Source organism: Prunus persica, chromosome G7, assembly GCF_000346465.2.
Source record: "Prunus persica cultivar Lovell chromosome G7, Prunus_persica_NCBIv2, whole genome shotgun sequence".
NCBI lineage: Eukaryota > Viridiplantae > Streptophyta > Magnoliopsida > Rosales > Rosaceae > Prunus > Prunus persica.
The window spans coordinates 19,829,616-19,849,856 of NC_034015.1; the positions used below are offsets into that span (position 1 = coordinate 19,829,616).

General features: G+C 38.6%; 3 protein-coding genes and 1 long non-coding RNA gene across 4 annotated transcripts; 2 read left to right on the forward strand and 2 right to left on the reverse strand.

Annotated features, from left to right (window-relative positions):
* Positions 1,284–7,657, forward strand: LOC18769916 (dolichyl-diphosphooligosaccharide--protein glycosyltransferase subunit STT3A). Its single transcript, XM_020569137.1, has 23 exons — positions 1,284–1,568; positions 1,964–2,026; positions 2,234–2,289; positions 2,413–2,484; positions 2,587–2,692; positions 2,777–2,827; positions 2,922–3,017; positions 3,238–3,297; positions 3,381–3,494; positions 3,623–3,709; positions 3,796–3,899; positions 3,996–4,091; positions 4,678–4,798; positions 4,916–4,996; positions 5,091–5,222; positions 5,310–5,540; positions 5,933–6,076; positions 6,206–6,392; positions 6,472–6,569; positions 6,712–6,791; positions 6,917–7,004; positions 7,092–7,181; positions 7,263–7,657. The coding sequence occupies exons 1-23, from the start codon at positions 1,452–1,454 to the stop codon at positions 7,323–7,325; spliced, it is 2,337 nt and encodes a 778-aa protein (XP_020424726.1). The 5' UTR covers positions 1,284–1,451; the 3' UTR covers positions 7,326–7,657.
* On the reverse strand, positions 7,952–13,267 carry LOC18770275. The gene is made up of 5 exons (XM_007204602.2): positions 12,031–13,267; positions 10,706–11,572; positions 10,003–10,458; positions 9,583–9,772; positions 7,952–9,488 (listed from the first exon to the last, which is right to left on the reverse strand). The coding sequence occupies exons 1-5, from the start codon at positions 12,532–12,534 to the stop codon at positions 8,560–8,562; spliced, it is 2,946 nt and encodes a 981-aa protein (XP_007204664.1). The 5' UTR covers positions 12,535–13,267; the 3' UTR covers positions 7,952–8,559.
* LOC109950445 lies at positions 14,999–16,304 on the reverse strand. Its single transcript, XR_002272645.1, has 2 exons — positions 16,225–16,304; positions 14,999–15,245 (listed from the first exon to the last, which is right to left on the reverse strand). It is a non-coding gene; the product is annotated as an uncharacterized LOC109950445 (long non-coding RNA).
* On the forward strand, positions 16,530–19,816 carry LOC18771671 (pentatricopeptide repeat-containing protein At5g04780). The gene is made up of 2 exons (XM_007204186.2): positions 16,530–19,514; positions 19,671–19,816. Exon 1 carries the CDS (start codon positions 16,583–16,585, stop codon positions 18,668–18,670), a length of 2,088 nt encoding a protein of 695 aa, XP_007204248.1. The 5' UTR covers positions 16,530–16,582; the 3' UTR covers positions 18,671–19,514; positions 19,671–19,816.

The window sequence follows — 20,241 nt, forward strand, 5'->3', positions numbered from 1 at the left end:
TTTCAACCCCAAACTACTCAAATTAAACAGACTGCAAAAGAACAAATAAAGCAGAACTTTCGAATATTGAAGAAAAATTAAGCAAAGCGATCGAAGGGGACAATGGGCACATAGCTTTGGCTTGGCTTACGTTTATATTGAAGGATGGAGTTTTCCTTCTTATATTGGGACAAGGAATCCCTATTCAAAACGGAGGAACCAAAAAAAGAGTTACCGCCAAATTCTATGGGGCATCTGTCATTCCCAAACCAAAAAGGCCAAAAATACCATGGGCCATCTGTTAGTTTAGCCCAGAGAATGGTCTCAAGGCCCAGGGCAAGCCTACCGAAAAGTAAATTAGCTCGCAACGTAATATTTTTTTTAGTAAATTTATGTTTTAGCCGTAAAAAAAATTTCACTTTTGAAAAAAGCCAAAAATTTTATATAAAAAAACAGAAAAACCTCTCAACTTTCAAACCAAAAACATGCAAATATAAATGATTCCTTAGGAAATCCAAAAATAAATATGGGCAATTTTGTCTATTTTGGCTTCTTTTAAAAAATTTCTCTCTCCTTTGGCCTTTTTCAAAGTCTCCCCATTTTTTTTTACTTACAAGTTATCCTTTTAGAAAGTGACTAAAAATCTTACAATCTTAAAAAACAAAGTACTTATAAACTTTTTGAGAAATTTAAGCTCCAATTTAAAAATTAGAGAAAATAAGGAGAGAAAGAGACGGTCTTTATCACTTATTATGATTTCATGCATGCGGAAGGAAGAAATGGAAGTAAATATAGAGGCCGAAGAGGTCTCCGACCACCATGGTGGCTTGCCTACCTTCACTTCCTTTTTCAATTTTTTCATTTTTCTAAGTTCTAAAAAATAGAACATGAAACTTAAAGGTTAAGTTTGCATTCTTTTCAAAAGTAAATTTTATAGGTATAGTGTAGCAAGAAAATTTCATAATACTTAAAAACAAAGTACTAGGTGTCTATAGCAAATTTGAGGGTGTATTTAGGAATGCCCATTTATTTTTGCTTTGTGGTAAAGTTTTGTGAAAATTAATTAGTCCAGCCCATCAGATTTTATTTTACTTTTTTTCTGAAGGAAGACTCGTTTTCAGCCCATCCCATTTGACAGTTGACAGACTCACCGTTAGGCCCTGCCTCCTCGTATCATATCACGCCACGTGACAGTTTGCGTAGCGCGAAACCAATCACGAGGTTTGCTCCTTGCAACTATAAACAAAAAGCCACGTATAAATGTAGAAGGGCATTTACGTGATTCCGTAGACATTTCAGGGGTAGTTTCGTAGTTCTTGAAAATCAACTTGTCTCACTCTCTCTCTCTCTGTATAGTGTTACAAAGTCTTCTCTCCCACTTCGTAGTCACTGCCCGCAAAACCCTTCATCAGACCTCAGTCTCCTCCATCTTTCTCTCTCTTTCGAAAGCCCGGAGCTCGATTTGGCCGTCAATGGCGGCCTCGGAGACCTCTAATGGCACATCCTTGAGGCATGCTTTTGGAAATGTCCTCTCCTTCTTCATCCTCATCCTGATCGGTGTTCTCGCATTTTCGATCCGTCTCTTCTCTGTGAGCTCTACGATCAATATAATTTCTTCAATTTTCTAGATCCAATCGTTTTTTAATATTAAAACCCAGTGTTGGTGGCTTGGCAGCCTCGATAATTCAGGAAAATGCATAACTAATCAAAGTTATATGTATATATATATATATATATATACTCATGTGCATATAGATACATTTTATTTAAATTTAGACTTCCATATTTTCTGTTATAACTTATAACTCTACCGAACCAAATGGTGTATTTGTAATAAGTTTGACTTTAGATTATTCTGTAAAATTTGGAGTTCTAATTTTCATAACATTGAATTATCATTCATAATTACATTTCTCAGCAATCAAAAGGACTGAAACTGTGTGTTTGTACTCGCTTTAATGTTGCTTTGTGTATTGATCTACAGGTCATAAAATACGAGAGTGTAATTCACGAGTTTGATCCTTATTTCAATTACAGAGTCACTCAGGTTTGGTTTCTTTGTCTCATTTGAGATTGGTTGTCACTTGTCTTGCACTTAGATGGTATAATTCTAACTCAATCCCATGCCATTGCTGTTGGGTTAAATGTATTTGGAAATTTGAAATTTATGATCAGAGTGTGCATCCATTCATCTTATTATATTACGATGATGGGAAGCTATATACAAGATGACATCCTTGTTTGTTGGTTTCAGTTTCTGACAAAGAATGGAATATATGATTTTTGGAACTGGTTTGATGATCGAACCTGGTAATTTCTACTTTTTGTGGCTTATCAAACCTCATGGCAGGGTTCTTGTTTTGATTTTTTTTCTTCGGTGATTTACATAATTCAGCAATATAAAGTTAATATTTCTTAAACTGACATTATAAGGTATCCTCTTGGTCGTGTGATTGGTGGAACTGTTTACCCTGGATTGACCTTGACAGCAGGAACACTATGGTGGTGAGTATTGCAATTTATAATTGAAATGTTAGAATATTCTTTTCTTTTGATTTTTAACTACTGAGTTTGATGTTGTTGATTTTGATATTGCTCTCTTATCAGGTTGTTGAATTCATTAAACATTCCTCTTTCTGTGGAAACTATTTGTGTATTTACTGCGCCTATATTCTCTGCTTTCACATCATGGGCAACTTACCTTCTGACTCGGGTTTGTATTCAGCTTTAATTATTTTCTACATTTTAGTTATTGGCCTCCAATTTGTTGATGATGTTCAGTTGCCTCTTTCTTCAGGAAGTTAAGGGTGCTGGTGCTGGACTAACAGCTGCAGCTCTTATAGCCATGGTAAGTTACAGAGCGGGTACTGTTAACTCTACAACATATGGAAGTGGTAAGCACAAAGGTTTATCTGTGCCCTTTTTTTTGTTTTTGTTTGTAGGTCCCATCGTATATTTCTCGCTCAGTGGCTGGAAGCTATGACAATGAAGCCGTGGCTATTTTTGCTTTGATCTTCACTTTCTATCTTTATATAAAGGTTAGATTTGGGAAAAGACAACTTTATTTTGTTCTTTTGGGTGTTTCATTAACATCTCAGAACATGGTTGTTTTCAAAGAATGATCTGATTCTGTTGACCGTTGAATAGTATCACCTTCTGAATATTTTCTTTTGCCCATGGTTATACCATTGGCATATAATACAGGAGTTCTCTATAATGTGCGTCAATATTTTCTGACTACATTATCGTTATATGCAGACACTGAATACAGGATCCCTCTTTTATGCAACTCTTAACGCCATAGCATACTTTTACATGGTAAGTATATGTACTAATGTTGCTTGTGCCCTTGTAACCTTATATATTCTTATTTCCACTTTCATTTTGTTTCATCCTTTCAGGTTTGCTCTTGGGGAGGCTACACATTTATTATTAACCTTATTCCAATGCATGTGCTTCTCTGCATTGTAACGGGTCGCTACTCTTCTCGTCTGTACATTGCATATGCTCCTCTTGTAAGTATCTGCATTACTTATGAAGCTATCCGTGATTGAAAACAAATTGAAGAATGCATATTGACATTCTTGCACTTCTTCAATGGCATTTCTTGGTTTGTGTTAAAATCTTAACTTTTCTAATGCAGGTTGTGTTGGGAACATTGTTAGCTGCTTTGGTGCCGGTAGTTGGATTTAATGCTGTCATGACATCAGAACATTTTGCGTCCTTCTTGGTGAGCATTTCCCAACTTTATTTTCTCATCAACTTAATTGTCTCATGTTACTTTTATATGCCTGACAACATTGTTTTTTGTTGCAGGTTTTTATTATTATACATGTGGTCGCTTTTGTGTACTATATCAAAGGGATTCTCTCTCCAAAAATGTTCAAAGTGGCTGTTACGCTTGTTCTATCCATTGGCCTGTATGTTTCACCTGTTCTGTTTTCTAACTGTATTAAGGGTCTCTCACATTGAACACACAATTGATCTCTATGCCTCCCATGTTACTTATTTTTCAGGATAATATGTATTGCTGTGATAGCAGTACTTGTAGCTTTGGTGGCTTCAAGCCCAACAAAGGGATGGAGTGGGCGAAGCCTTAGTCTACTTGATCCGTAAGTTCATAGTTCAGTTCATACGTCTCTTCTTTGTTTGACAACCTTTGGTTTTCTGATTGAACTAACATGACCAAAAACAGACATTTCCATTATGGGTACAACTGAATTTGGAGCACCTGGTGCCTAAATTGTCCAAATTTCTGGCTTTGGTCTGATAATGTTATCTAGAGGACCTAATGTGACAAGCTAATTCTTTTAGACTGCACATTGCACAATACTACAAGCATCCCGAATTTTGGATACCAAAGTAATTTAGAAAAATGTATTGGGAATATCTTATTCACTAAAATTAATGGGTTTCACATGAAAATGTAAATGGGACCAAATATGAATAAATAAATCACTGTCACATCACTTAGAATCTAAAATTTGGAATCTTTTTTGGTTGTCTATAGTATTGCTTGTTTAGAATGGCACCCCCATTCTGCCTCCCCAACACCAGCTGCTTCCCAACTCTGAGATGTTGGAAACCATTTGAATTGTTTGCGAATTAACTTCTCTTGAATTACTTGAAATATTTGTTCTGCCTAGCTGAGAAATAAACGAACTTCTATATGTTTATATGTTTGTTTTTTCATTTCAGAACTTATGCAAGCAAGTACATACCGATTATTGCTAGTGTTAGTGAGCATCAACCTCCTACTTGGCCCTCTTACTTCATGGACATTAATGTGTTGGCATTCTTGGTTCCAGCTGGCATTATTGTAAGATTCCTTCAGCCATGGTTTGCTTTTTATTTCCTGAGTTACTGTATTTTGTTTTTTATTTCCTATTTTTCCATGTTCCTAACCACTGTTTTTATTGTTTATATCTGTTGGTAGGCTTGCTTTTCACCCTTATCAGATGCAAGCTCTTTTGTGATCCTTTACATTGTAACTTCTGTATATTTCTCTGGAGTCATGGTAAAAACTATTATTGGCATAGCTAAGTTTAATTTGCCTTTCTTCCAGCTTTTATGTTAATCCATTTTAATATTGTTTTTCACTAATATCACAGGTGCGGCTTATGCTAGTACTTGCTCCAGCAGCCTGCATCATGTCTGGGATTGCTCTATCTGAAGCTTTTGATGTTTTCACACGATCAATCAAGTTTCAGTTACCTGGTTTACCAGGATTTTCTGAAGTTGATGTAAGCATATTTCTTTCCATTGTTTTACATCTGTCCAGCCTTTTTATAGATTATTGAGGGATTAATTTTGTCTTTTTGACCGCTAAGGCTGGGGATACCAGTTCTGAGAGCACTGTACCGCAGACTGAAGTGCCAAAGACAGATAAAAGTGGAGAGACATTGAAGGAGAGACCCTCAAGAAAGAACAGGAAGAAGGAAAAGGAACCAGTTGAAAAGCCTTCCATTAAATCTCAAATTGAAAAGAGACTTCTGGTTTTACCATTTGAGGGATCTGTTCTTGCTATTTTTCTACTTGTGTTGCTTGGAGCCTTCTATGTGGTATATAAATTTTCTTCTTTCCCTATTTTCTATGTTTTCCTCCACATCTCAGTTCTGATTCTGATACACATGAGTTCTGTATGCACGTGTATGTTATGGTGCTTGAACTTATACATCCTTTGAACCTTAATCAATTTGAAGGGCAAGTATATACTTCTAATCAACTTTAACAATGTGAATGGATGGATAATCAAGTTAATAGAGGCCCTGTGGAAAATAGATATGCGTCTTCTCTTACTGAAAACTTATTTAAAACAGGAAGCCATGCAGTCAATATCAAAGAGAGGTTATCATGTCCATATTCAGAAGAGACTTTGTCCTTCCATTTCCTCTAATTTTATTTTGCTTGATAAAAAGATGGCCACTGAAGTTGAGTTATCATTGTTTTGTAGGTTCATTGTGTCTGGGCAGCAGCTGAAGCTTATTCAGCCCCATCTATTGTTCTAACATCTTATTCAAATGATGGTCTCCATGTTTTTGATGATTTTAGAGAGGCTTATGCATGGTTAAGCCACAACACTGAGGTGGATGATAAAGTGAGTTCTTCACCTTTTGTTTTTCCCTATATTATATCAACTCAATTTAATTTTTGACAGACTAAAACCGCGTCCTTTGCCAAATGAAGATATTAACAAATATTCCTTTATGCTATAAACTACTTGCAGGTTGCATCTTGGTGGGATTATGGGTACCAAACTACTGCCATGGCTAACCGCACTGTCATTGTTGACAATAATACATGGAACAACACACATATTGCAACTGTCGGTACTGCCATGTCTTCACCGGAAAAGGCGGCTTGGGAAATTTTTAACTCGTTGGACGTAAAATATGTTCTTGTTGTTTTTGGAGGTTGGCTCCCTTTGGCATGCTCAGATCTTCTTACGAAAGAAAGTAAAGCCTTATTCTGATTAATAATCTCACATATCAGGTCTTGTTGGCTACCCCAGTGATGATATTAATAAGTTCCTGTGGATGGTCCGTATCGGAGGGGGTGTATTCCCTCATATCAAGGAACCTGATTACTTGGTTAGTTATTTCCTTCCCTGATTTCTTTAATTTTTTTCATTTCCCCTTTTTGGGCTAACTAACTGGATGTCAAAGTTTTCTTGTTATATTAGTGTTAATGTTGTGTCATTAACCATGTTTTACCTTGTTTTCCTGTCTAAAGAGGGATGGTCAGTATCGGATTGACTCTCAGGCCACCCCCACCATGCTCAATTCTCTCATGTACAAACTCTCTTATTACAGGTCTGCATTTGCATAAAGTTGTTTGCTTATTTTCAAAGTTTTTTTTCTATTTTTTTAATCTTTTTTTTTTTTGGGGGGTTCTGGCTGTGAGTAAAATTGTGCATCTTGTCTTCTTTTACCTACAGGTTTGTGGACACCGATGGTAAAGGCTTTGATAGGGTGAGGCGAACAGAAATTGGAAAGAAATATTTCAAACTCACCCATTTTGAAGAGGTCAGATGATCCGAACTTTTAGTTTCAGATATGTGGAAGCTGTGGAACATATTATTATACCTTTCACAATATATTTCTGTAATTTAGGTATTCACAACCCACCATTGGATGGTTCGGATTTACAAACTAAAACCACCAAGGAACAGGATCCGCGGAAAGACAAAGAAGTCAAAATCGGTACGTATGATTTTCACCCTTCCTCAATATTCTGTAGACTGAGGAAATACTGTTGTGGTAAGCGGGTTTTTTTCTTGGCAGAAATCAAGCTCATCGAGTAGCAGCACAAAAAGAAGTAGCACACGAAAGAATCCTTGGCACTGAAAGTGATTTATTAAGTGTTGGAAGTAGGGAGAGATGTGTGGTCAATTATCTGTAATTTGATATAATATACGAAGGAATGCGAGGGCCTCAGGAGAGTGGATTGAGCGAGGAAGCATAGTTTTAGTTGATCATTTCTTACGAAATGCAAATGACGATCAGTCAAAGATTTTGTAGTCGCTTCTCATATGATCTTTGTCTTGTATACTCTTTTGCAGTACAATCTTTTTAATACACTGTTTAGGTGAAAGAATGCTCTGCAATATCTGAACAACTGACCCTGGCGCCATGATTGAATGGTGTCATATGATTATGTGAGAACCTCCAACCTAGAACAGCTAGAGTTGTAACTTCGCTTTTTCTCCAAATAATTTGAAGATTATTTAGGTTTCACGTTTCAATTTGGTGAAGAAGAATACTCGTATATATGCGTATATACCTTGTCACCTAAGAAATCCTAATTCTTCAATAAAAAACAAAGTACTAAAAACCAGAATTGTCCATTCTATAATAAGTCAGACATATAGGGATAAACGCTCTTAACCATGTCACCTAAGAAATCCTAATTCTTCAATAAAAAACAAATTACTCAAAACCAGAATTGTCCATTCTATAATAGGTCGGACATATAGGGATAAATGCTCTTAACCATTTAAGCTTGAAAAAACACCTTACCTGTCTTTGTGGCATAGGAAAATAAAATTTGTTCCAAATATGAAATATTAACATACACGCAGAAAAGAAGAAAAGAACCCCTCGCTGTACACATCCAAAATACAACAAAATCCGCTAAGATTTCTCCAAAAAGCAACCATATCACTCACTCACAACTACCTGCTACACTATGAAAAGATATTGTCAACGTTTTCTTTGCATCTTGCAGTTTGTCCGTTATGCTGTGCCGGTGCCGCCAATGTAGTACGATTAAATAAACGGAGAAGCCGACCCACCTCAACACATTCGATAAATCCGAGAAAGAATAGTAATAAATAAATAAATATTTGCTCAACCCTTGAGCACTATAAAGCCTTATTAATCCTCTGCTCCCTTTAAGTTCCTTACTCAGAGACTGGTGAAGGCTCTGAACAAGAAGAATGTGGAGCGATAAATATACTATACATGTCAATGTTCTACCCTCAAATTAAACAGCTGTTTAGTCAAAAACATGATGTCAGAGCTTTGTGATGGATGATGCTGTACATCCTTCGTAAATGAATTTTTCACAAACCAAAGGTTGTTACAGCTTCTTAGGCAAGTTATAAGTCTTCTTAAGAAACTTTGCTGCGGTCTCGTCATTTCGACAACACAAGACACGCAGAAGTGTGTTTGGTTCATTGGAGTTCCACTGACCTGAAGTTGGAGGCATTGGCATCCGGGATTTAGCAGGAGAGCCATCCAAAGTCACACGTTTGAACTGTTCAATAAGGCTATTGGTATCAGTACGGTACAGAGGAAGGATGCCTTTAACAGTGGTTGATAACTTATTTATCAAATCTGTGGGCAATCCATCCCCATTTGACCAGAATAAATCGGTCAGAAACTTAAAATCCTCCTCTATTATGTCAGAATCTTTTTCTGTGAAAGTGCGAGAAGGGCCTCCAGCTAGCAAAACCAACAAGAACCCATCGAAAGAAGCTTTCATCACATCAGTAATTACACGCGTTCTAACTCTGTCATGCACTGTTGATGAAATAATCTCCAAATATTGCTCAAGTTCCTGAAGAAATGGCTCAATTCTAGAAGACGAAACATCCACAACATACAAGCCATCCCAAAGAACATGACTTAGGTCATGGAAAATGACCTTGTATGCTGTTGCTTCACAAAGTTGTTGGATCCCTTCTACAGAAGCAGACGCTGAAAGCTCAAACATTTTGCCTGTTCCATTTGCAATATTGTCCCCTTGAGTGGATTCAGAGTTCCCTAGATGGGCCATTATCCTTTTCTCAAAAACTCCCAACTCCATTCGAATAAGCTGCAAAGTATTAATGCGAACACAAAGTTGCGGAATTCCAAAGGAGCTGTCCCCATTTGTAGTTCCAACCTGAGATTTCCTTCTCTGACTTATATGTGACCTTTCCTTCTTCTTGAATACACCATGAAATTTTGATCCAGCTGAACATCTGGTCAAAGCAGGTAAAGCGGGAATGAAAGTACTTCTGGTCCCTGCGCAGATAACAAAGGAGAATTGGTGGTCATTTTGGAGATTGAAAACTTAAAAAAATTCACCACACCAGTGCTAGCTATGAAATGTACATACCACAGCCAGACTTGGCCTTTGAGATATAGTGTTGAAGACATCTGTCAAGGCCAGTCATCAGTTCTGGAACCAAGGCAGCATGTATAGGTATTGGCAACATAAAGAATGCTTCCAATGTTTCATCTATAATGCGTAAAACTTCAATGGCAGAAGGAGCAAATCGCTCTTTGGTTGCCCTTGGATTCCATACCTGTAGAAAGAAAGTTAACAAGGTCAGATCATGAAACTAGTAAAGGAATAAGTTTCACGTTAGAACAGTGGATTTGAATTTTCATATTTTATAAGAACTAAATGGCATTGGTCAAAACTATGACTTTGTCCACTTAAGTCTAGTGACCTCTGCATTAGAGAAACTGCAAGCACAGACGCTTGTATCTGTTGATTGTTAACCCTTTGTTTGTTGAAACAGAAAATATGTACCTCTTGTTGCAGATTTCTGTCAACCCATTCCTTCAGCCTGTCCACTCTTGTCCTTATCCAAGCCTTTACCAGATTGGCAATTACAGCTTCAGCCTCGTAAGGAGGCATCTCCCTTATGATGGATTTCCCACCATCCTCACTATCCACTGAATCTTCAACGGCAATCTGCACAAGATCCTTCTCCAATTTGTCAGCAGCTCTCAGCACTTGTATGGTATCTGGAGTCAACTCACTGATACCCGTCACAAATTGCTTCAGCTCATTTCCATAACAAGAATGCAGTGTGGCCATAGCAACGCCTGTTGCAAAAGGGTGCCATCTCTTCAATACTGGACCAAATATCCCCTTCTCACTAAAAGCCAGTTCACTAACATCTTGTGCAAGGGCAGAAAGGCCAGGAATAAGATTGTTTTGGCTCTTCGACAAACGCTTGCTAGAACCTACCTTTTCCAGTTTCTGCCTTAATACAACATTCAAAACTTGATCAGTATATTTTATAGCCAAAACAGAAAGCCAGGTTGGTAACATATAAGTATGAACTGGGAACAAAAATTATTAAAATTTATATAGGTAAAGTTCACCACCCTGATTTTCCAAAAAATCCTCTATAAGCAACAGACGTAAACAAAATATTTCCTAGCACAAAACACTTTATTTACGGCCTCTTCATTAATCACAGCAAAAAAATAATACGGGAACTTGCCTGTGCAAAAGCAGAGCGCATTGATGATCTTATGTAAGCATCAACCCTGTCACGAGCCACATTAACTCCTTTCCTCTTCCTACGGTACTCGTGAGAAATATCTTCTATCAATATTTTCGCTGACAATAACCCCAGGGAGAGAATGTTTTGCATTGATTCAATATTGCCACTGTGGAAAATATCACGGTAGGCAAGAAGCCTTTTCTCAGCCCAACCCAATATTGAACTCAATGTTGAACTTAAGATCTTCAAATAAGATGGATCTTTTGTGCCATTGGCATCTTGTTCAACTTCCTCTAACAGGTTACTGGATGCAGACAGCAGGTCATTATCCACTTGGCCAGTTGTAACATAACGATGAAATAAAACCCATGAGAAACAAAGATTATGCAGAATTTGGTTTATTCCGAGGACTGGCCAGGTCTTCTTTATGAGGTCTAAAACCTCATCAAGCTCTTCAATAACAGACGTTTCTTCATTCGGGTCAAAACATGATTCTAGGAGCATTTGGTAGAGCCTAAGGTTCAATGGAAATCCATCTACCCAGTGGCATGTGTCAGAAACAGAACCATCAAATGATCTGCAAGCAAGAGACATAACAACACTGCGGAGAACTTGCATCGACTCATTGTGCTTTCCAGTTTCTATGGGTTTCTCTAAGGCCCCACGAATAATCTTCTGGAGCTGTTGAGGAGCAGTGTCTTTCTTATCTAAAGGCAAAGAAGGATATAAAAGAAGCCCTGCTTCAAGAACCTTCAAATTTCTCCTCTGCCAGGCTTCATATTCTTGCTGACTGGGAAAATCTGAAGTCTTGAACTGCTGTAGTAGCTCAAGAGGCAAAACCATGCACTCTATACGCTTTCCAAGCTAATACAAAGAAACAAAGACCAACAATTCACTAAGCTTGATTTAGAAAACACAAACAGCCAAAAACCACGCATTCAACTCATATCCTTGCCCTCTATTCAGGCTAACAAAATTTGAGACTTTGAGAAACAGTAAACATAATCCAGGCATAACTAACTAAGAAATAAACATGTCTAGAAATGCCAAAATTCAAAATGATTAAGAAGTGATCAAAGAAATAAAATCCAAATTTGATTCCTTCATTACTAAAACATCAGAATAGTAATCAATAAACATTTACAATTCATCTCCTCTTTAATTTCTGCTACCCCTCAAAAGCTGACTTCTCTATCATTCAGAACTTCAATTTCCTTCCTATTCTATTATTTTCTGAGAAACCAAGCACAAGCAGCATCCATAAAATACAAACCAGCAGCACAATTTAAAAAACAGAGTGTTTCACATCACAATTCACAAACCTGACCAGCAGCAACCCTTAAAAGGGCTCTCCTGACCCTGGTATCAGTCTGCTCCGAAACCCTCATCTGAACCCTCATGAGCTCCCAAACCGTCCCAGACCGCTTAGTCTTCCCCTGACTCACTGAATCACCATCACCGAGTCTCCTCCTAGACGATGCCGTTTGCTTCAAACCCAGAGCCTTCTTGACCCGGCTCGCCGCTGATGACGTTGACCTCTGAAGCGATGATGGCAACGAAGTCAGAGTAGTCCGGTCGGACCGATCGGTCTTCTCGGACTGCGGGATGTAAGTAAGCGGTTTGGCTCCAGAGCTCCGGCAGGCTCCGACTAAGATCTCGTAGACGGTTTCTCGGAGCTCCGAGTCGGAGAGGTTCGGACCCAGTTCGCCAAATGGGTTGGGGAGGTCTTCAACTGGGTATACGGGCATGGTGGTTTGGATTGGATTATGGCGTTGGCTGTGTCTCTTTGAATTTCCAAATACTCTGTCTCTGAGAATCTGAGCCATTTTGGGTTTACGCGTGTGGGGGAAAAGGAAAAGGCTTTGTGGGTGAGTGATGGTCCTGCTCTGTAGGGCCTTCGTTTTCTGTTATTCTTGCTTGACTTTGAAGGAAGCCATGATGGTGTAGTGTGACATCGAAAAAGGTACTGAATTTCACGCACACATACAGAGAGAGAGAGAGAGAGAGAGAGAGAGAGAATTTTTTGCAGATAGTGATGTGCTCTTTTGCTTTATGGTACAAATAGAAGAAATCAAACAAGAAAAGCTATGCGTCTGCGTGTGATTAGACAGAGAGTTTTCATGGGTTTGATTTTGAATTGAATTGTGAAAGGGGAAGAAGGAGGGTTGAGTGGGTGATCGGTGTGGTCTATACTTCTTTTGGAGGAGAGGAAAAAGCTTAAGTCTTTGAAAACAAAAACATTAACAATTAAAGGGAGGGAGTTAGATTTGGTCTTAATATATGTATGCCAGACTTGTACGGGATTTTCCAACTTCTTTTAGGCAGGAGAAGGCACACTGAGTCAAAGAGTCTGGGCGCGTAGGAATTGAAATTTACTTGTTTTTCTTGTGTTTTCATGTGTTTTTTCAGAGAATCTGAGATGGATGAAAAAGACCTTTTCTTTCTTTCTGGTGTGTATAAACAATATAAAATGAATGGATCATGAACATGATTATGGGTCTCTTTGTCACCATCCATTTCAGCCTCCTCCTTATCTGTTTGCTACCTTGCTTGGCTTCCAATGCCTTCATTAATTTAATCGATTTTGTACAACAAGAAGCCTCTTACTTGAACTTTATATTGCTTTTTATATTTCTCTCAAATTTGTTTTCTTTATCCAAGCCAGCCGAAAAAAAAGGGAAAGAAATAACAATCACTTCGGACGACCCTTTTTTTCTTGATAGTTTATGTTTAAAGTTGTGAGCCCACAGAAACCTAAGATTGGGGACATGCCACTGGGTGGTACCATGTTGTTTCCCTAACCTGTTACCACTTCCAAACTTCCAGGTTGTTCTAGTTTATTAGGTTTTTTGTCCCTGCAAAGCTTAAAATAAGTCTGGTAATTGTCCTATCCCTGACCAAAATGGAGGGAACCAGGAAAGAAAAAATTATAAAAACAAAAACAAAAGTGCAGAAATGAATGTCTGGTCTGCTTTGATGATGATGCATGCTGCTCTGTAGTTAGGTTAGTTCAGCCAACAAAGGTGAACGCTTTTAATGTCCCTTTCCATCCAATTCCAACCCACCTAATTCCCATATGATATCTCACTTATGAAGCAAAGAAAATGGAATATAACCTACCAACGCCTTTTCTATTTAACTCTTCAACCTTATGGATTGACACCAATTTGCTTGTTAGTTGGGAGGTCACGGGTCAAATGAATTGCTCTGCTGATCTCACAAGCACTGCTTCAAATCTAACAAAACTCCAAAAGTGGAGTAAAAAAAAGCTAGAAAATATAGAGGAAATATTTACAGAGGATAAAAAGAAATTTATTTCTAACGGGTTTTATGCATAATTTCCGGACCCCTATTCTTATTATTATTATACGAAATTAGTAAACAATCAAACTTATATGCTATCTTAAATACTGTTCCCACAAGTGACAAGTCCAACTCTGAAAGTGAATGCCATCTCTCTGACTCTGAGTCTGAGGCAGGCCTGCACTGGCATTTGCCTGGCTTTATCGTATTGGCAACGGGAGCATTTTTTCCATTTGGAACACTTTTGCACGTCAACAGAAGAACGGCCTTCTTTTTCATATCAATGTATTAGTATTTGTTTGTGTGATTGTATTTGTTAAGACATTGCCATCACTTGTCAACCAATAATTAAGTGGTCATGTGGATGAACACTCACGGCGTTGATTACGCGTCGGAGCCCAGCTGAATTTCTTCCTCCACAAGACAATGGCTTCAAGACTAAGCTCAAGTGTTTAGAACTCATAACTAAGGAATTAAGAAATAGTCAAATCTTAAGTATATGAACATAAAATCAATCATATTAATAAAGGAAAGTTACTTGGAGGATATCAAGATTATTATACAAAATATCAAGGGTGACAAGTTATTTTATAACTTAGAAAAACAATGCTCCGTCCCGATTGTAGATATAAATTAATATTGAACAAATGATTAATAAATTATTTTCTACTTGGTTTAATAGATTGCCTGTAGTATTTGAAGGGAAGGAAATTAAATCAATATCCAAATACAGAAGGAAAGACTTAATTCAGCAGAAAAGTAGCTTATTTTGTTTAAATGACGATTTTCCACATTTTGCGACGTTTAGCGGCGTTTTCTGCACCTTTAGTGACGACTTTAGGGTCTCCATTGGTTAACAGTCTTTAGCGACGTTTTATTTCGTCGCTAACCGCCGAAAATAATTATTTTTATCAACAATCCGGAAAACGGCCGCTAAAAGTTGACAAAAAATTAAATCTTCCTCTTCTAACATTCTGGCAGCGTTTGTTCATTCAGAAACTCAATTTCAAGTTTCTCCGCTTGTTTGGAAAAGAAAACCATTTCTCATATGGTCCATATTTATATACATTGTCAAATTTTTTGCTCAAAATATTATTTTTTCTTCATGTTTTATGTTTATGAAAGATTCCGTAAAGATAAGAAATACTTTGCTTCAAGCAGATTTCCACCTCAGAAAACAGCAATAAAACAAGAATGCACCATGGTAACTCCAGAGCAATCTGAAACACTCCAACTACACAAGAAAACCAGAGTGGTGAAATCAAACACCAAGTCATCAAACGCAGACTAATGTCATAAATCGCAACGGGCACAGAAATGATCCTCAGATGCACACCATAATGTACCGAATTCCATATTGTGCCAAATACAACAAACGAGTAACCAACACACACTAACAAAGAATGAGATGAAAAACACTGAGGCAGATTGTTATGAAGGTACAAAATGAAAACGATACACATATGGCAGCTCATTTGCATCACATGAATCAAGCAAATATAGTAAGAAAAGCCTCAAGATGTAAATGATAAAACATTTGCAGAACTTAAATTTACGTTTTCTCAGCTGCAATGCTAGCGTTTGTGTTCTTCGAAGGTTTTTTTTTTTTTTCCAGCAGTTATGCTGATATGGTGATGCCAAATACTTTACCTTCACCAAGTCAAGGAAAGAAACCATATACAACAGAGCCCAGAGGTCATCTGAAAACTATCCTAGGAATCACTTGTTGGTTTCATCAAACAATTTGAAACTACATTATCCATACCAGATCCCAGAGGTGATCTGAAAACTATCAATAACTACATGATCATGCTAATGAAATTGAAAAAAGGTGATCCAAATCTTGAAATTGGGAACAACATTCCCAATTTTCAAAATTAAAGGACTGATACTTAACTAATTTTTAGTTGTTCACAGGACCAACATTCCCAACTTGTTTCTTCTATCTTTCTATAGGACCAAACCAAACACAGCAAGAACCAAAGTGTTCTACTTTAGTTTTTCTTCCAAACATGAACCTAAATTACAGGCACCAAACAACATTACTATGCTTATCCAATTCTAATATCCAAAATTCAACACCATTGAACAATCAGATTGAAGTATATGAACCAAACCTAGCAATTAGCGAATACAAAATCGAAGCGCAGATAATCTAGGACCGCAAAAACTATTGAAAATTAATTTCGCAAAATATGATCCATAAGAATTACCGCCGAGTTTAAATAGGGCCTTTTCCATGCGATCAACGAAAACAGAACACCATTCAGCGCCCTAGACGACGATTCAGAGCCGGTGCAAGGTTATAATATGACAAGACGTCGTCGTTTCATCAAGTTCTGGGTTGTTCACTTCACTAGATGAGCTCATTTCTTGTTTGGGCGTTGGAAAGTGAGCCTGAAGACATGGGCCTCTTCGGGCCCAAAGGCATGAACCTAAAGTAGCTTTACTTTCATCTGTGTGGGTCCTCTACTTTTTTTTCATCTCATTTTTGCCGCCACGTAGTTTGAGACGTGGGCAAGGCCGAGGCCCATATAACGGAAAACTGTAATTCAAATTCAAACGGCAAATATGAAAGCTAGGCATCAGCTTCGCGACGCCGTAGACTTGTTGTACTCTCGCGGCTGCGCCACCGCTGAGCCCTACACGCGGCTTGTGCTCGAATGCGTACGAGCAGACGATGTTTCCCAAGCAAAGAGACTGCAATCTCACATGGACCTTCACTTGTTTCAGCCCACCAAGACTTTCCTCCATAATAGGATCCTCCAGCTCTATGCCAAATCCGGGAACCTTGGTGACGCTCGAGACCTGTTTGACAAAATGCCCAAGAAAGACGTTTACTCATGGAACGCCATGCTTTCTGCTTATGCAAAATCTGGGTCTGTTGAGGAGTTGGGGACAATCTTCGATCAGATGCCTTCTCGCGATTTGGTCTCCTACAATACCGTGATTGCTGGTGCGACGGCAAATGGGTGTTGGGGCAAGGCGTTTGAGGTTTTTGTTAAAATGCAAGAGGAAGGGTTTGAGCCGTCAGAGCATACATTTGTGAGCGTGTTAAAAGCGTGCACCAGGTTGCTGGGTTTTAGGCTTGGGAAGCAAATTCATGGGAGAGTAGTTGTAGGCAATATGGAAGGGAATGTTTTTCTTTGGAATGCGTTGATCGATATGTATGCCAAATGTGGTGACATTGATCGGGCTCGTTGGTTGTTTGACTGGTTGGTTGGCAAGAATGCGGTGTCTTGGAACTTGATAATTTCTGGCTACTTAAAAAATGGGCAGCCTGAGAAATGCATTGATTTGTTTCATGAAATGCAATCGTCAGGGTTGAAGCCTGACCAGGTTACGGTGTCAAATATTCTCCGTGCTTACTTTCAGAGCGGTAATATAGTTGAAGCAAGGAAGGTATTTGATGAGATTAGGGAGAAGGATAAGATTTGTTGGACAACAATGATAGTTGGTTATGCACAGAATGGCAGAGAAGAGGATGCTCTGATATTGTTTGGTGAGATGCTATTGGAAAATGTCAGACCTGATAGTTTTACCATCTCGAGCGTAGTTAGTTCCTGCGCCAAATTATCATCTTTGTATTATGGCCAGGTTGTTCATGGAAAAGCAGTTCATATGGGAGTTGCTGATCAATTGCTCGTGTCTAGTGCGCTTGTTGATATGTATTGCAAATGTGGAGTTACTGCAGATGCTTGGGTGGTTTTCACACTAATGCCATTTCGAAATGTGGTTTCTTGGAACGCGATGATTACAGGTTATGCACAAAATGGGAAAGATCTAGAGGCCTTGGCCCTCTATGAGAACATGTTACAAGAAAACATAGTTCCAAATAATGTTACTTTCATAGGTGTTTTATCAGCTTGTGTCCATGCTAATTTGATTGAACGAGGACAGAAGTATTTTGATTCAATTAGTGAACGAAGTGGTATGGAACCCACTATGGATCATTATGCCTGTATGGTCTGTCTCCTTGGTCATTCAGGTTACATAAACAAAGCAGTAGATCTTATCAGAAGTATGCCCCATGAACCGAATAGCTTGATTTGGTCCACTCTTCTATCTGTTTGCGCAATGACAGGCGATATCGAACACGGGGAGATGGCAGCTAGACATCTCTTTGAATTGGAGCCACTCGGTGCTGAACCTTACATCATGCTTTCCAACATGTATGCTACTTGTGGAAGATGGAAAGATGTGGCATGCATGAGGTCTCTCATGAAGGACAGGAATGTTAAGAAGTTTGCTGCTTACAGTTGGATTGAGATTGATAACGAGGTTCACAAATTCGCATCAGAAGATCGAACTCATCCCGAAGCAAAAGAAATATATGAAGAGCTGAACACACTGATTAGGAAACTGCAGGAAACTGGGTTTACTCCTGACACAAAACTGGTTCTTCATGATGTTGGGGAGGAGGAGAAATTTGAGTCCATCTGTTATCACAGTGAGAAACTTGCTCTTGCATTTGGTTTAACCAAAAAACCTCATGGAAGTATACCAATAAGAATTATAAAGAACATTCGTGTTTGTGGTGATTGCCATGAGTTTATGAAGCTTGTGTCTCAAGCTACTGGACGGCTCATCATCTTAAGAGATTCAAAAAGATTTCATCATTTTATTGATGGGCATTGCTCCTGCAAGAACTGCTGGTAATAAAAAGGCTCTGGCAGAACGAAGGTAAAACACAATGCGGATCATATGCCCATATCGGGCAGGGATGGATGTTTCTTTCCTGGTAGGCTCTGCACTGAAGCCTAACTAAATCGGGCCAAGATCCAGTTGATCTAATTCTAAGTGCCGTTGAGCCCAATTTAAACAGCACCAAGGGGAGAGTGCACAAGAGCCCATACCTGTAGGAGGAGAACAAGCAGCTGGAGTCATTCTATAGTGAGGGCTTGATATATGGCCATTAGGTGAGGCTCTATCTCTTAATCGTTGGATCATATAATGAAGACCAATTAATTTAATCCAACAGTTAAGAGATATAGTATCACCTAAGAACCATATATAAGGCCTTCATTATAAAATGACTAGGTCAAAAGATCATTAAGGGTTGCCTTATAGCAAGGCCCAACTTGCCATACTAAGGTAGGCAGCCTCAAGATTTGGAGCAACACCTAACCTTGCATATCCGGAAAGAGGTTGTTAGCAACAGTCGTCTATGCAAGCATAAGTAGCTCTTAGTCATTGATTTGTTATGAAATCACTTGTATCAACAGCCGACTATCACTCACACAGTATTTTTGGCATTACTCATCTAAAAATTAACCTAATCATCCAAACCGAACCTGCAGCCAAGTCATTTATTTGGCTTTGGCCCAACGAGGGAGTGAGACTAAGAAATACTTTTAAAAAAAGATTTAGACAGAAGTTTCTTTAACTTTCTGTATTTTAGATTAATGAAGATAGGCCAACCATGATGAGACTATCAGACATTGTTCAAAGGGGTCTTTTTTTATGGGACATGGAAACGAAGAATGCCAAGCTCCATGTGCATGTGAGTTCGATTGCTTTAAATTTTAAATAAAATTCATTTTGTCTTGCTTTCAGTTTCCGTCGAGAATTTCTTAACTTCACATGGATGCTTCATGATCTGATATTCATAGAGACCAGATTTGGGAAATATTGTTGATGTGATTATCGTTTGATTTAGGCGCATTTTATCAAACAGTTGGTGGGGGAAGAAGAGTTTAGACCACACGTGGGGTTGTGCGTTGAATTGCGTCCAACGTGCGACTGTCGACGCCGCAAATCCTGAGGTCCCTACGCTGCTCCTCACCATAAGGGCACAACACCGCCCTCCTTTTTACTGCCACGTGTGGTTAAAGCCGAGGTCACACTTTGAACGCGACCGGTTATCCACCGATTAAAGGTCAACAAGATGGGACTGCATTGATTTGACGGCTACTGCCACGTCGTTATCATCGGAATCTGTATGTAGGTCGGCAGACTCCTATTGGTTCATGCAACCTGTATGTATGTAGTCGGCAGAATCTTGTACGTAGCTTTGGTCTTTTTATCCTTCCTAGACAATAATTTAGAAATCTTGACCCAAAAAATCATTACAATAATTTAGAAAAAATAAAAAACAAAAGCTATTGGGTCCAGTTATCGCCATGGTAGGTGGGTCAACCCATCACCACCTTTAGAGCCCGGCCCAGAAGAAAAGAGGAAGCATCTGCCTGCCCCTACCCTCCTTTTTCACTTTTCAGGAGGTGGTTGCA